Source organism: Dromaius novaehollandiae, chromosome 1 (assembly GCF_036370855.1).
Source record: "Dromaius novaehollandiae isolate bDroNov1 chromosome 1, bDroNov1.hap1, whole genome shotgun sequence".
In the NCBI taxonomy this organism is placed as follows: domain Eukaryota; kingdom Metazoa; phylum Chordata; class Aves; order Casuariiformes; family Dromaiidae; genus Dromaius; species Dromaius novaehollandiae.
In genome coordinates this window covers 93,689,573-93,705,814 of record NC_088098.1, presented here as the reverse complement: position 1 = coordinate 93,705,814, position 16,242 = coordinate 93,689,573, and the positions used below count along the sequence as shown (strand labels likewise).

Here is a 16,242-nt window from a genome sequence, read left to right as displayed (position 1 = left end):
CCTTTCCGGGGACCACAAACATACACGATCTATTCCCTACTTAAACATTAGGGTTCCTCAGTTAAGCTAGGAAATCCTGGAGGGGAGGCTTCATAGACTTAACTCTGCCCCCCTCCAAGTGTCCTGGGCTAGGGTGCAGCTTCCCCAAATCCCACAGGATAATTTGAAGTAGCACAGCCTAAGAAGGGGTTGAACTCTCCCTCCCTCCCCCCTGGCAAAGAAATGAGAGCAACGAGGGGATGGTCAGCCTCCCCCTCCAGTAAAGCTAGCCAATTAACAGAATAGGCACTATATAACTGAATAAAAAGCCATTATTCAAGTTATTTAGGTCCAGATCATCAAAGTGGTTTCCAGGCACCTCAGTCCACAGAAATGGGCAGCTCAGGGTTTGGGCAGTAGAAGAGATTTGGCTCCTAAACCAACTAGATCCTTTAGCTAACTCTGCCTTTTGTGAGCGTAAATACTCCAGAGCTATATGCACTGCTGCGTGTATTGAGGAGCAGTGATAGCAGAGGGGAGCAGCAGATAAAGCAGGGGTGAGTGAACCTCTGAGACAGCTTGGTGACTTGTCCAGTTTATACCTGAATCCCTCACCTTTGTAAAAGCAGGCTGGAAAAATCTCCCTGCTTTGCAGAAGGGGAACGGGCATCAAGACAAGGAAGTTAGCCTAGTTGCTACAACCTGTAACACAAGTTTCAGAGCTTGGTGCAGGCAAGAAGCCAAGCTCGCCCACAGCTTTGCAACATGCACATTGGTCTTTCGGCAGGTCACTAATGCCTCGGACAGCTGGGCAGTGAGGGATGTTCCAGCTTCGCAGCACCGCCTGACCCTGACCAGGCTGGACCCCGGGAGTCTCTATGAGGTGGAGATGGCCGCTCACAACTGTGCTGGCGAGGGACAGACAGCCATGGTGACCTTCAGGACTGGTAAAGGTCAAACCTTTCCCTGGGCGTTTTGCTTTGAGTCGCTAGGAAGGACCCTTGGAAACATCGTCCTCCAGCCTTGAAGCGCAGGCAGCTGCCCAGCCCTGGCCCCACTCTTACAGCCTGCCATGGCCTTTGAGACAAAGGGGTTGTTTCTTCTCTGGAAATGCATCTGCCCTTGAGCTTAGACCACCTTGTCAAAAGAGAGAGTGGAAGGGAAGAACGGCATGCCTGAAACAGGGGAAGCAAAAATAAAGTCTTCACTTCTCCTTGGGGTGGAGTAAGTCACTTCCTGTCTGGGTGACTCAGTTGGACACCTGCAGAAACATAGGAAGTAGGTCTGGAGCGAATGTCAAGAGGTCACTTCATCTATCTTCTGCCCAAAGACAGGATCAGCTGTGCAGGGGTCATTCCCGACAGGTGTTTATCTAATCTGTTTTTAAGCGCCTGTCCTTCACTAACGGAAACTCCAAGCCTTCCTACAGTCTCCTCAGTATCAAGCTATCTTTACCATTAAAAAGATGTTCCAAAAGTCTAAGCTAAGGCCCCCTGCCCCCTTGCTGCCTTTCCTATCCCCAGTGAGCATGAGGAATGGCATTCACTTTGTAGCAACCTTCCGCATAGGGGTGGACTTGCCCCCGTCTGCCCTCAGGCCTCTCTCTTGTGCTAGTTACCACCTTCTCAGGCAGAAATCTAACAACAACTTTTTCAGAAAACCAATTCAGTTTTAGAAAATAAAATGTTAGTGGGAGGAAAAAGCTATTAATAGTTTGACAAACCTGCACTTTAGTGCAGCTTTTAGTTCCTGTCTGCAAGCAGAGTGCTTCGAACCTCTAGGGCTGCTTTGATCCAAAGAGGACTTATCCCAGCAACCTTGCATGGGAATATTTTTTTGCCCATCACAGCAAAGATTAACTTTCTCATGCATCTCCTTCTCACTGATGCTGCCTCTCCCTTTTGCATAGGCCGGCGCCCAAAGCCAGAGATTGTCGCCAGCAAAGAGCAGCAAATCCAGAAGGATGACCCAGGCACAAGCACTCAGAGCAGTAACCAGTCTGACAACAGCCGTCTGTCCCGTAAGGCCCTGCCTGAACTGGGCAAGAAGGAAGGGGGAAGGGTGCTGGGTCTGTTCTGGGTAACAGTGGTCAGGCTGTGCTGGGGTTAAAGTCTCCACTGGGTAAAGCAAGTCTGTGCAAGTCTGAATGGGTGATGTCTAGCTCCTGACAAGGACCGGTTCTTCTCAGACACCCCTGCTATCGCTCTGGTAGGCAGTCTTAGGAGAGCAGGTTGATGCCCGTGGGCAAGGAACCTCTCAGAAGCTCTGTCTCTTGCTGAGTTTCACATGAAGGGTTCAGAAAGCCCCACCACAAAGTCTGCAAATGTGCTGCACCCAGGAGGAACAAGCTCTCCTGCACCACCACAGGCTGGAGAACAGAAGAGAATCCAGTCCCTGCAGGTCCTGGAGTCCTCGTCTCTTAGTCAAGCCCTACAAAGGGCCCACTCTAGGGATGGAGCTTGCTCCACTCAGCCATTTTGTTGTACTGGAGAAACATCAGTTCCTGCCTGGTTAATCCAATTCATTGTATTCCACCTTGTGTCTGCCATTAGTATTAGTCACTGCTGCCATAATGCTTTATGCAAATTTCTCTGTAGTCCTCCTTCTATCTCCCATTCATTTCTGTGTTCCCTTTTTTTCTTCTCCTCCATAGCTCAGTCAGTCTCTTTCCCTCCCACTTTTCAATTGTCTTCCTATCTAGCTGTATTTCTACAGTTCAGAACTTTTCCTTATTTCCTCCTCATCTGTTTCCTCTTAGTCTTTCCTCTGTTCTCATCTCCTTCACCCATCTGTTCCCGTTCTTTCCCTACTGTCATTCTCCCCCTACTCACTGCTTCCACATTAGTCAAGCCTTCTGCTCTGTCATCAACCCTTCATCCACACCTCTCACTGCTGCCTCTCACATGACATATGTATACACACCACAAACCTTGTCGCTCCCTACTTGATTTGGGAGAGGAAAAGGAGCGAGTTGCAAGTAGGAATAAAAGGAGGTTGGAGAGCACAAACTAAAAGAAAAGGAGTGAGGGTTTGGGGTGCTGGGTCTAATGAAGAGACAAAAGAAGAGAGTACTCATGATTTAAAAAACACATGTGGGTGCAATGCAAGTAGTCCTTCACCTACATACATCTGAGCTACAGGATTCTCCAGACATGGAGAGATGAATGTGTATCATGTCTTGACGTCCTTCTCTGCCCCGTGCAGCTCCAGAGGCACCAGACCGTCCGACCATCTCCATGGCATCAGAGACATCTGTGTATGTGACCTGGATCCCCCGTGGGAATGGCGGGTTCCCCATCCAGTCTTTCCGTGTGGAATATAAGAAACTGAAGAAGTTGGGAGACTGGGTGCTGGCCACCAGTGACATTCCTCCCTCTCGTCTGTCTGTGGAAATCCCAGGCCTAGAGAAAGGTAAGCAGGTGTTCTCCTTCTCACTTTCCAGAAAAGCTGTGCAGTCCCTGTAGAATGGTTCGCCATCTGTCACATCATGCTTAACACTGGGATGTGTGAGCAGAACAAAGCCTTCTCAGCTCCAGCCTTAAATGCAAGGGGAAACTCCAATTTCTCCAGCTGCATGGACCAGCATAGATTTGACCTCCCTCAGGGAGGCTTGCACATGCTTTTCTGTATTACAGGATATAGTTAATAATAGCATAGGAGTGTCTTGGTTTTGCCCCTTACTAGACAGTACAGATCCTTTCTCTTCCTAGCCAGAGGCAAGGCATATTGACAAACAATTCCCATTGCACTTCGCATGAGGAAAGAAGGCATCACTGAGCTGGCCAGCTTAAAAGGGGAAAATATCTAGTTAAATTTAAAGAACAAAAAATTGATGTTGAGTAATTTAGACTCAGAGCTTTTAACTCAGATTTATGTACCTAATTTCCATGTAATAAAAGAAGGAAGCCTTTCCAGACCTGCTTTGGCATCATGATGTTTTTTCATGCATCTCTGAATCCACTCACACACCTTTCAGTACAGAATTTTGCTAGCTGACCTGTAGACCTTCCAAATAGGAACGGGGAGGAGGGAAATAACAGCAGGTTCAGTCTAGAACATGGCTGAAATCTGGCCATTCAGTATTTGTACTTCCATCAAAGTCTCTCTGAAGGCTCTCTCTGCCTTCTGGAGGAGATGTAGCTCCTCTCCAAAAGCCTGTGCTGACAGTGGAAGTCACTGAAGTCCGCAATATTGTCTTGGTGCAACTCTTATTTCCAATTTCTCCCCTAGGCACTTCCTATAAGTTCCGTGTCCGTGCGCTGAACATCCTGGGAGAGAGCGAGCCCAGTGCTGCATCTCGGCCATATGTAGTGTCTGGGTACAGCAATCGTGTTTATGAGCGCCCTGTGGCTGGGCCATACATTACCTTCACAGATGCCATCAATGAGACCACCATCATGCTGAAGTGGATGGTATGGCTTGGGGCTGGAGGGGGGGTGTAAAGGGAAGACCTCTGAATGTGCAGGTATGTGGGTGCTACTTTCCCAGTTCACAAATCTCCCAGGTTACCATATTGGAGCCTATCACCAGTGCAAAGGGATCTGTGATCCAATAGCTCTCTCCAGCAAAGGAGGCCTGGGCTTGATCCAAGAAGGAGCAAGGAAAGTCTGAGAACCTAGGAAACCCCTTTTTGTCTGAACCCAGCGTTGTGTGCAGGAGGCATTTCACTGCATAACCTCAGGGTCTTGACCATTTTGTTCAACAAGCATTGCTGCATGGGGTGGCTGCTTGCTGTCCTGGCCAAATTCTTGGAATTCATTAGCACCTCGGACTGTCCCAGAGATTTCCGGTAGATATGTCCTTCACTTTCACTTGCTGGGTAGTGGTAATCATTTACAGCAGTCCACCCCAGAGGATTTTTAGTAGGGGGTAGCATCTCTTGGATCACAAGCCCAGATTCAAGCATTTCCAGCAGCTCAGAGCTAATTCAGAGGGATGCATCACCCTCTTCTCTGCCACCTTCTTGCCAGAAATTGCTACATGGGAGGATGGGCACTGCTGTTCCTTTAAACACAAACAATAGCTAATAAGCTTTGATAAGGAGGAGTGCTCACTTGCCAACCTCTGTGGTAAAATACTGGGTGAAAGACAGCAGGAACAGCTAGGCCTGGGACAGGACAGCCCCAGGTGGGACAGGAGCAGATCTGTCTACAGAGACATGAGTCTTCTGTGCTCACTGGCTCATGGCAAGAAGTAGCTTGTCTGGAAGCCCTGAGCCTGATGGAGTGAAGGTGAAAGAGCACTTGCCTTTGACCAGCTGAGTCACTGCGGCTGAGGAATTTTTTTCTCTGAAGCATTGGCTGTGGGTCTTGGGAAAGAGCAGGATCCTGGATGCTTGGGCTGACAGGCCCAAATTCATGGGTCTTCTGTTACTGGAGAGAAGCAGGGTGTGAGGGTATAAAATAGCTCTTAGCCCTTGGAAGGAATCCCTTGCTGTGCAATCCAGTGGCAACACTGGGATAGTCTCTTTGCTGGATCTTCCTCCTGTCCCATCCCATTTCTACTCCTGCTCCCCATCCAGCACAATATGGATCTGACAGTATGCCATCTCTGCTAATTTCTGCTCTCCCTCCCATTCTCTGCAGTATATTCCAGCCAGCAACAACAACACTCCCATCCATGGCTTTTACATCTATTACCGCCCCACTGACAGTGACAATGACAGTGACTACAAGAAGGATGTGGTGGAAGGTAGGCAATGTTGGGAGACTGGTCCCAGCTGCTGGTTCCTCCTAGGAGAATCACACAGCCAGAAGGAGGCATGTGCACAAAAGGCAGGAGACTGTCGCAGCTGGGTAGTCCTGCTTTACCTAGCACTGTTGCAGAGCTGGACCAGCTGCATGTTCCCAGAGGAAGCTAGTGACACAGTTTGTGTGTTGCCTCCTCAGGAGATCGGTACTGGCACTCCATCAGCCACCTGCAGCCAGAGACCTCGTATGACATTAAGATGCAATGCTTCAACGAGGGTGGTGAAAGCGAGTTCAGCAACGTGATGATCTGTGAAACCAAAGGTAATGAGCTCTGCAGGGTGCCTCTGGGAGTGCAACCCTGCACCTTCCCTGCCTGCAGATGCCCAGAGCACAGCAAGGCAGGTACACGTCCCTGCCTGATGTACTTCATCTTGGTTCAGGAAAGGAGACGGAGGCAGCTTTGGGGCTGGGAGAAGAAAGGAGTGGGTTTGTTGATGCTGTTGCTCAATATGTGTATATACCCATACCAGTACTCGCAGCGCCTTTGTGCAGGGTCCTGCAAGTCCATTACGATTTCCCTCAGAGTGGTAGTTACCTTTTGTCTCCCTTAGTGTTGGGTAGATGGTGATTGCAACCAGGAGGGCTAACTTTCCCTTCCTGTTCTGAACTGCTATATTTGGCTTTAAGCAGTCTTTGAAGCAGCTGTTCTGTCATGGTAGGAACAGCATTAAGTCCAAGTGGGTGTTTTGGAGGAGCCTTTTCCTTTTTTCTTTTGCTTTAGCAGTCTAAGGGACTAGCAGATCTGTAAGCCATGCACAGAGGACCTGTCTATACTGCAATTGGCAGTATCCTAGGAAATCCTCTGGCATCCAGGAGCCCTCCTTTAAAGACACTGTAGAAGTCTGTCCATTCCACAGCAGTGTAGACATCCCTGGAGTGTCCTGCTCTTCCTCCTGCTGTCTGTCATCGTAAGGTGACATGCCTATGTCTAAGTCGCTGTCCTTTTCCTTCACAGCTCGGAAGTCTCTTGGTCTGCCGGGTCGTCTTCCACCCTCGACGGTGCCCCCCCAGCAGCATCCCCCACTTGGTGGTGGGCACAGTGGCCTGGGGACAGGGGCCATGGTGGCCCGTTCCAGCGACTTGCCATACTTGATTGTAGGGGTTGTGCTGGGCTCCATCGTACTCCTCATTGTGGCCTTCATCCCCTTTTGCCTTTGGAGAGCTTGGTCCAAGCAGAGTAAGGATCCTTTCCTGAGGGCCAGTATACAAGATGTGCTCTGCCCTCTGGGTTAGATCTGACCCTGAGTGTAAATGGGTCAAACACCCAGAAACACAAGGGCCACACATTCTGGGAAGCAGGGAGGGAGTGGGCAGAGAACAAGTCCCACATGTGTTGTGGTATTCCATCACAACAAAGGCCACCATTTGCCCCTTGTCCTGATTACCTTGTTGAGAAGGAACCCTGGGACTAGCTGAAGAGAAAAAGGGCACCCCCTTCTCCTCTGCGCAGAGGACCTTCCCATCATCTGTCTCCAAGGATGCTCTGGGTGGCCAAAATGGCTGCCTGGTAGGCTTCACCTCTGCTCCTGGCCTTAGACTTCCTTTTTCTTCCCATTGCAGAGCAAACCATTGACATGGGCTTCCCAGGAGCTGGGCTGCTGGTATCATCCTGCCAGTACACCATGGTGCCCCTGAGGGGCATCTCTGCTCCACGTGCCAACGGACATCCCTATGTTAATGGGCAGCGCTATGCCAATGGGGCACATCTGAATGGCATCTGCCCCTCTGCAGGAGTGGGCTATGCAAGCACCAAGCCCCGAGATGACAGCCCAGATGACATGCAGCAGGTATGTCCACACCCGGGGTTAACGATTGGTCTGACGTGATCTGGAGGCTGTGGTTGCAGTGGGAGAGTTCTGCCAGCATGCCTCGCACCCTTTGCCATGTGCAGAAGTAGGAAGACTGGCTTCTTCTTAAGAGAGATTTCCCCTTTGCAGTGGAGTCTGAGACATGGGATGAGCAGGAAGGTCTCCATAATGCTGGTGAAGAGTTGATTTCTTGGGGCAGCGGCTCTAGGTATAGAGAAGGCAGAGATCAAAGGGATCTCTTCATGCTAACAGCTCCTGGTTTTGCTGAGCAAATCTCACGGGGACTGACAGTGTTGAGGACTCTGTGTCTGTAAATAGGAACACAAGACAAGGGAGTGGCATAACTAAGACCATGAATTGATTATCATCCCTTAGTGATTAAGCTGTAGGTGAGAAGCAAGATTTTCAGTGCTCAGTCCCACTCTGTCCTCTGTAGCAGAAGAAACCATTTCAACTTCTGTCTTCTTTCATAAGAGCTTCCCCATTCTGCCCCACAGCTCTGGTTATATATACCAGATCAGCACCCACCTCTTAATGCTGCCCTGTGGCATTGCTCTGCTAAGATCCTCCTCTCATTTTCCAGCCGCATGAGGAGACCAACACCTTGCTGCAGGCGAGAGTGCTGCAAAATGGGAATGCCCAGCAAGACTACCAGTCCTCCAGGTTAGTCCTGGCTTACAGTGGGGGAGGATGGGATGATCCAGTGGGGCCCACAAGCATACGTGCTCATAAACACTAGCCCTCAGTGTTCTCGATTTTCTGTCTCAATTCACTTGGGAAACAAATCCATGCCTGAGCACTAGGCCTTCTTGGTCTACACTTTTTTAATAGAGCTCATTCCTCTTAAGGTTTGAGGGAAGGATAATTTCATTTTTAGAGATGGTCAAGACCTACTTTTATTTTTTTATTTATTTTTTTTCCTTTTTCTCCCTCTGCTCCTAAGTAGGATACTAAACAGGAGGACGAGAGAACTGATGTCTATAGCTGGATGCTGATAAACAGCTGCCCCAGAATCTGGTGACAGTTCAGTTGCAGGTGCATGTGTCTTGCTGTTCAGATCTTGAGTCATTACTCCTGTGCTCCAAGGGAAATACTAGTCCTCCCAGCTCCTGTGACACACACCAGGTTTTGAATCATGATCAATGATTCATGACCTATCACCTCACTCCCATCCTATAAGTACATCCCAATTTCCTGTCTCTCTGCATTTAGGAATGTTCTATGTCATTGCATTAATGCAGTTGGCTATTAGATAGGTTGTATCTCTCAAGGAAGATCATCTGTGAATAGTGCTGAACAACCTTGTCTGTTTGTCTGCCTCCCCAGATTGTCCAATTCAAGACCAGAAGACAGCTCTTTCCTCTACAGTCTCCCAGATGACTCCACTCACCAGCTTCTCCAGCCACAAGATGATTGCTCTCACCTTCAAGAGCACTTTGTTGGCCTGCATCATCCAGTGATGGGCAGCAAAATGGGAGGCCCCAGCCTGGATGCTCGACGGGATCCCATGTTCCACCGAGGTCAGTGGTCTGGAAAGCTCAGAGCTTGCTTCATCTCATTGTTTTAGGCTGATCTTGAAGGGAAATCTCATTGTAGAGCCTTTCTGAAGGCTATGCTAATGCTCAGTAGTGTGGTGCAAGGGGAGTTCCTTAATACTGCACAGAACAGCAGCATGAGAAGACCTCACTAGCGGTTGGAGACTGTTAACTGCCTGGGTCAGTTTTAGAGGATGGATTCTCATTTCTCCAAAAGCTTGAACTATATGCAGCTAGAAGGCACATACCCACCTCCAGTTGCAGGGACACTGTTCCTTCTTAATCTTCCAAGACTGCCAGTCAAACACAAAGACCAATGAACAATTACTTGAATCCAGTCCCTGAGGACTTGATCCAGGCTTCCTGTAGCATGAATCATGTAGCATTTTTTTTATGTATGTACATTTAAGATTGTAGCATCATGTGAAAGCATGGGAGCAAACTCCCATATAGGCAGGACTTTTAGAACATGTTTCTTTGTCTTTGGTCAGTGTACCTATCTTCATAAAGTAGGCCGTTGACTAGAAAGCTGCCACAGCATCTCCCATTTCTATATGCATTGTAATTGTCTCTTGCGCCTCTGTTTTTCAGGAAGCCCTTGCTGCCTTGGCCTGGTGCCAGTTGAAGAGGTAGAAAGGTTAGATTGCTGCCAGTCCAGAGGAGACATCCATCCCCAGAATTCATTGATCACATCTTTGAGTCAGGACCTACCAAGACATCTGAACAGCAGCCCGCCACTACTGAGGCCCTTAGAGACTCATTCTCCTACCAGTTAGGGACCAAGCTGCCTTTTACAAAAGACTTATTCTAAAGAGAGAAAGAGAATAGGTATTTATTTTTGTATAACACCTCTATTTATATATTTATGCACTTGTATATAGATGTATCTGTGCCTTTTATAATGCTATGGAGACAGAAGGCATCCTCAGCAAAGCAACAGGAGGGGCCAAGAAACAGGGCAGCAGCCATCTATGGCACTAAGCAGTTCGTAAGAACAGAAGACTGAAACAGAGCAGCACAAGAAACACTGTGGGACATGGGCCCAAGCAGAGCTGCTATCAACATCTAGCACCCTCTTTGCAGAGGGCTCCATGAAAGATGATGCTATGGAAAAGGTTTTTTTCCTTCTCCCCCACAGGAAGGCATCTCCCAGGAATGCACTCATATGAATGGACTGGAGTTATGCACTCTGCCTAATCAACTTTAACAACCTTTCACATACACGCCATCTGCAGCCGCATATCTGTAAAGACAAACCCACGCTTTAACATCTAAAATAAAGGCTTTAGTCTTTTCTGTGGCTAGCTGTATGCTAAATCCTCCCATAGAATGAGCCTACTCTTTTTCCCTTGCGGAAACATAGCAAGCAGGACACCTGGGGGAAAGGTGATGTTTTTCTGCAGTTATAGTCTACTAGGCCATCCAATGCTTAGCTCAACAGAAGAGGGAAGGCCCCTGTGCCAGTTAAGTGACATAAAACCTCTAGTGAGGGGTACAGGTGGAGAAATTCTCATTTGTCTCTCAGCACAGCTACATGGTTTTGAGTGGGAAAAACCCAAACCTCTGCAAATTCTTGTCTCCTTACCCCCACCACCCTGTATTTTTCTCACTTCAAAGGCTTTCAGCATCGAAGTCTTTTTTTATTTTCTTCTTTTCTCCTCTCTTAAGGAAACAGGGGGTGCTCAGTGCCTTCAGAGGGACCCACTGAAGAAGCAGGCAGCAAAAGCACCATTCATTTTATTATGCTGGGGCCAGCAGGAACAGTTCTTGTGCCTGTCTGGGCTATGGGTGGATCCCAGCTGAGCAAATACCAGAGAGAAGAGGAAAAAACAGCGGCAAAAGGCAGGGAGTGGAGAGGAGAAGACAGAGTAGGTGCAGGTTGCACATTTTGTTTAATTAAAAATAACAACAAAACCGAAACCTCTCTATGCTCAGCAGCTTTGCACTGAAAGAACACTGCAATAAAACTCATCCACCTTGGGGTTGAAGGAGCTTTTCACAGAAAGACAGGGTAAGTGCTGCTACAGATGATCATTTACTGTCAACATCCTAGATGCCAGAGGAAAGAAAGACTAAAACCTGAAAACATATAGAGCCTGGCTCTGCTCTCACTGTGATCAGTACAGGCAGGTGCCAGTCAGTGGAATTATAGTCCAACTTCTCATTTACTATAGCTTCCTAATGCGAGGTAAACACCGTGTTCTGCACTCCAGCCTCAGACCTTCACTTTAGTGCTGTTTCCCACTTCTATAAAGCAGAAGCAAGTGGGAAACTCTTTGACTGGGCCTATACCCTTCTTAACACTGTAGGCCCTGAAGAGGAAGGGCCCTTTGCTTTTCCAAACAAATAGCACTTCCCTTCTCTTTTCACAAGGACTTTAACTAGGTCAGTGAGCAGAGAAATGCTCTTACGGATAAGAAAAGTGACTCTCAGCTGCCATTGCTGCTGGGATGGTCAAAGAATAACAAAATTCAGCTTTAAGGCATACCCCTTTTACTATTTTTGAAAACACCAGTGCCAAAACTAGATTTGCTATATGAAATTGTTTCTCATATCCAATTTTCAAAAGCCATTCTCTTGACCAAGAGCTAAGAACACACACCCACACACACACCCCATCTGTCCAGGGCAAATCTCTGCAATGGATTGATAACAGTATTTACTGGTTGTATTTGTTCTTTTTATTCCCTATTTGTCACTACAATCATATTTTGCAAAGGGAAACAAATATAAACCTTTACCACTAAACCCCTGCATAGCCAAAGCAGTTCCTTTCACACTCACGGGGAATATTACCTCCACGGTTAACTATCTCCATGTTTAAGGGGCACTCTGACCACTAGATATCCTTTCAGGTGTAGAAATAGGGAATGTTTCAGTTGGTGTCTCAGAGTCCTGTGAAGGTGAAGGCTGGAGAAAGAGGTACCCATTTTTTCTGCTAAGGAGAGCGAGTTCTTCTCTTAGACGTACATCTTTTCTGCTTAGGAGAGTGATTTCTTCTTCTAGGAGTGCTGTCTCATAAGCCATGCAGTTGAACACTGACTGCAACCTGTCTTTCTCCATGGTGTCAGTACTTCGGGGGCCCTGAAATTCTGCTCCCTGTGAGGAGAGAAAAGATAGCTCCTATAAACTATGAGAGAAGGGATGGTGGGAATTTATTTCAAGTGGGAAAGGGAGGCTTTCTCAGAGGCAGATCAGCTTCATTACTGCTCTGCTCCTCAGTCAGAACTACTCAGAAATCACTGAGTGAAGGACCATTAATTCAGGCTTGGATAGGTGGCTGGCTCATTCCCTAGTATAGAGCAAAGAAAACATCCTAATTCATTTGGCTGTCTCCATACAACAAGGGAATAGCTGCAAGACTCTTTCTAATTATAAGTAGGTAGGAAGGAAGATGGGTTTGTTTCAATATTAGAAAACAGCTAAGAAAGAAATTAATAGAGAAGCTAAGGTATGGCCTGCTTCAGGATCAGACCATCCATCTGCCTTTCTGTAAGAACTGGAGCAGCCATTCAGGCTGTACCACTAGGCAGTATTAGACTGAACTGCTGACTGCAAAGCAAGATCTTAGGCCAGAGAACCAGCAGGACCAGATAAATGCTTATCCATCTCTGAACAGTCCCAAACCCTAATGTGGTACAACAGCTAAAAAGCTTACCAGATCATTCTTTAGTGAATCCAGCTTAGTTTCAAGTTGCTGCTTTTCAAGGCAGAACTGGTTCAGCTGCTGCAGCTTGCTGGTGTTTTCTTTTGTCAGCATCATTAGCTGCTGCTGCAGGTCTAAGATTTTTTCCTAGAAAGATATAAACAGGTAAGCCGAGATGAGAAATAATAAAAAGTGCGAAATAGGGAAGAAGTGCCAGGCAGGAATATAAGTGTCACAGAAGATAGGTAGACACTTGGACAGACTCTGATCCTGAACGCACCACATGAGCCTGTAATACCGTTAGTACAAAGGTTTTCCTTTTTTATTATTATTATTTTTTATTATTGCAAATGACTCAGCAGTTAGGCAAAGGGTGGGAAAGAGAAAACAGATACATTGTACCTCAGTATGCTGTTAGATATCAAGATGGTTCCTATGCCTGTTGCAAGCCAGCATAGTGGAGGAACAGAGAAGGCTGAAGATATGAGTTTCTGCTCTGAAACAGGAATTCTCTGTAGAGCTATGAACACAGATGACCAGAAGAGCAAGGAGTGGCAAATGTGCCTGGGCACCCCACTTTCCCAAAAACAAACTGTTAGTGTCATGCTGCACAAACCTGCAAAGAGCAGGTGCTTCACTACAAACCTGCTTGTGTCCTCACCAAAGTCAATTATAAAAGTTTTGAGCCAGACCTAGATGTATCCTCTGTTGAAGGACACTGTACCCAGTGAGGCTGAGCCCAGAATGTGTTGCCAACTAACACAAACAGGAAAAAGTAGAAATCAGGAAACATATCAGATATATGTATAAAGGTGATGGTGTTTTACCACATGGAAAAAAATTCTTAATCCGCTTAAAACAAGAAGGTATGATACTTGCTCATAGATTTGCTGGATCTTTTGTGATCTGCCCCAGGCTGTTTTCTAATTTCCTCTCTCCATATGTATACAGTGACAGACAACAGCAGTGCTTTGTGAGGACAGTGTAAGACTGCTGCCTGCTCACACCATTGTAGCAAAGCCTTAGGCCCTCCAGATAGTAATGCACTTTTCATACTGCCAGTTAACTGGAGTGTTGCACAGTCTAACATCCCAGGCATGAGGCAGCACTGCTCTGCATTCAGAGGGGTTATCACCAGATACAGTGGGAGGAGGCAGTAGATGCTGAATACCAGCTGAAAGCCAAAGAAAGCACTCTAGTAGAACCTGACATAGGGACTGAAGAAGAAGGATGTATTCGAGGAAAGTAAAAACAAACAAAAACAAACAAACAAAAAAAACCCCAAACAGGTCAACTATCTCTGTGAAAAAATAGGCTGTGTTGCAGCAACTGGAAGAAAGATATGAAGGATGATGGGAAATAAGAGTTGAACGTTATGGTCTGTTGATGACAGGTGAGAAAAAACCCAAACACGAACACGTTAACCAAAGATTTTAGTGTGGCTATTCAGCCCCAGGCAAATGAAGCCTTAATAGAACAGCATTGTGATGCATATCCCCTCCTCCTGTCCTTGTTCCTTACCTCCCATTCTTTGAGTTCCTGGGAGTGCACATACTCTTTCTCCATCATTTGCACCTTCAACTCTTCCAAGCGTGTGTTAACTGAGTGTGCTTGGAGTGCTTCTAAATCAACCAGCCGGCCAAACTTTGTCATCATCAGCTGATTACACTTCTCTTCCAGTCCTAACAGAAAGGGCATGGCACACATTGAAGAACTCACTTTTGCTCGTTAGTAAGGATTTGTGGCTTATTCATAGCTCTTTTGTCTGAGCTCTTTGGTACTTGCTCTCTAATAAATAGTTCATACAAAGCCATACAAAGCTTACAACCGAATATTGCCATTTGTCCCTGCCCCTGACCAAGCCTATGCTGCCACCAGGCCACACGCCTGGCCAGTCCTGGTCAGTCACTCCTATGCTGAAGGCTATATAAAGCCTTGGCAGTTCCACAGAGGTGGGTTTGGCAGTACCAGATACCTGAACATCTTTGGGTTTGGTCATTCAGGAATTGCTTTGAATAGGGCTTGTCTTGTTCTTCAAAGGAAGAAAGAGGAAGAAATTGCTAAAAAAGCTTATGTGGCTTTAGAGAAAGTACTTTTTCCTAGCAGTTCTGACTTAGAGCCAGAAATAGCAACTGTGTGTCCTGATTTCCAGTGTCTCATCTCAGTCAGCTGTCCTTTTACTAAGTTCTCAAATTATTTAACACAGCCAAATGACCCTGGAATGCTGGAGCACTACCAATATTTCATCAAAACAGTCCACTCAATCTGTTCTTTCTGTTTTATTTTCTGCAATAACCAGCTGGGACATCTGTATGAGCGTAAAGATGACAGACAGCTGGTGAGTTACCCAAACCCAGGGAGGGACACAGAAAGAGCACTCGCAAACTGTGTTGTTTAGAGTCTCTGTTACTCACGTTGAATCTTTGTCTCCATCTCCTTTTTGTCCTGGACAAGCTGCTTATGTTGCTGTCGGGCCTTCTTAAAGATCTCTCTCTGCATTATATTTTCATTCTGTAGGTCCACAATTCTCTTCTGCAGATACTCCAAGGACTGGTTGGTAAATACCAAAGCTTGGGAGAAGTCACTGGGTATCCCCCCGTTAACCAAGTACTCCACCTGCCAGAAACAGCCATAAGCAAGGCTGACTTTTACTTTTTAAGGGTGCTGATGATCTCTCTAGATAACAAATGTGCGAGTGTTAGAGAACTATCAAGTGAGGCAACACTGAACATAGGCACAAGTCACATTTTGGGCCAAATAATCACTACCACGCAGCAAAGCTCAAAAGCTACTTAGAGCCGCATGTTGATTCTCTCCATATAAAGTTGTCTACTCTTCCTCATACAGCATCTGGAACTGAGGGGGAGATAGGAACTCCCTACCAAATGTCTGTGCTTTTGGATGATCTGGGAGCTGCAGAATTGCGCAGCCAAGCATGAGACTCTTCTGTCTTTCTTACCAATGTTTTAATGAAAGGAGATAAAGCAAATGGAGAGGGCTGAGCTTGCCTCAGAAGTATTTGAGCCAGAACAGGCAGAGGCAGATGAGGCCTATCTTCTTTCTCTGAGGAAAACATTCAACCCTGAAGAAATAAGAACATTATCTTGAGTTTTCCTCTTCATTTTCTACTCATCATCCATGGAATAACAGCTGTGTGGATGAATGCGTTACATCCAATTCAGCATTCTTGAACTAGGCAAAACTCCAACTAGTTTCAATGGGGATTTTTTTTTCCAGGAGACTATCAATAGGCATAGACCTGAAGAAAAATCCCACACCAGACCTGTAAAATGTTTGAAGGCTACAGACATTTCAGCAATGGGCCAACCTGCCTGTATGTATCCCTTTTCTGTCAGTATAGAAGTAGAGAAGGAAAAGTCTAGCATAATAACAACATGAAGCTCAATTCATAGCACTGTCACTCCAAGGACAATGCAGCGAATCCAGAACTAAGGGCCCCCCAAACCAGCAACACTATTGTCTAAAGGTACACAGGCTATTTTGCATCTGCCAGAAGTAGAAGC

General features: G+C 46.7%; 2 protein-coding genes across 12 annotated transcripts in view; one reads left to right on the top strand and one right to left on the bottom strand.

The window, feature by feature from the left end:
- Window positions 1-10,372, top strand: part of BOC (BOC cell adhesion associated, oncogene regulated) — a 59,723-nt gene extending 49,351 nt beyond the window's left edge. For all 5 annotated transcript variants that reach the window (XM_026094001.2, XM_064520510.1, XM_064520503.1 and 2 more), the window contains 11 exons: window positions 767-926; window positions 1,889-1,999; window positions 3,184-3,390; window positions 4,210-4,391; window positions 5,565-5,670; window positions 5,868-5,990; window positions 6,685-6,906; window positions 7,290-7,516; window positions 8,121-8,200; window positions 8,864-9,057; window positions 9,664-10,372. In XM_026094001.2, coding sequence (XP_025949786.2) covers window positions 767-926; window positions 1,889-1,999; window positions 3,184-3,390; window positions 4,210-4,391; window positions 5,565-5,670; window positions 5,868-5,990; window positions 6,685-6,906; window positions 7,290-7,516; window positions 8,121-8,200; window positions 8,864-9,057; window positions 9,664-9,848 — 1,797 coding nt within the window. In that variant the 3' untranslated portion in view covers window positions 9,849-10,372. The remainder of the gene's footprint in view (window positions 1-766; window positions 927-1,888; window positions 2,000-3,183; window positions 3,391-4,209; window positions 4,392-5,564; window positions 5,671-5,867; window positions 5,991-6,684; window positions 6,907-7,289; window positions 7,517-8,120; window positions 8,201-8,863; window positions 9,058-9,663) is intronic.
- A 1,366-nt stretch (window positions 10,373-11,738) lies between these two features.
- Window positions 11,739-16,242, bottom strand: part of CFAP44 (cilia and flagella associated protein 44) — a 44,694-nt gene continuing 40,190 nt past the window's right edge. For all 7 annotated transcript variants that reach the window (XM_064520446.1, XM_064520457.1, XM_026093996.2 and 4 more), the window contains 4 exons: window positions 15,133-15,334; window positions 14,240-14,400; window positions 12,731-12,865; window positions 11,739-12,171 (listed from right to left, as the gene is read on the bottom strand). In XM_064520446.1, coding sequence (XP_064376516.1) covers window positions 11,893-12,171; window positions 12,731-12,865; window positions 14,240-14,400; window positions 15,133-15,334 — 777 coding nt within the window. In that variant the 3' untranslated portion in view covers window positions 11,739-11,892. The remainder of the gene's footprint in view (window positions 12,172-12,730; window positions 12,866-14,239; window positions 14,401-15,132; window positions 15,335-16,242) is intronic.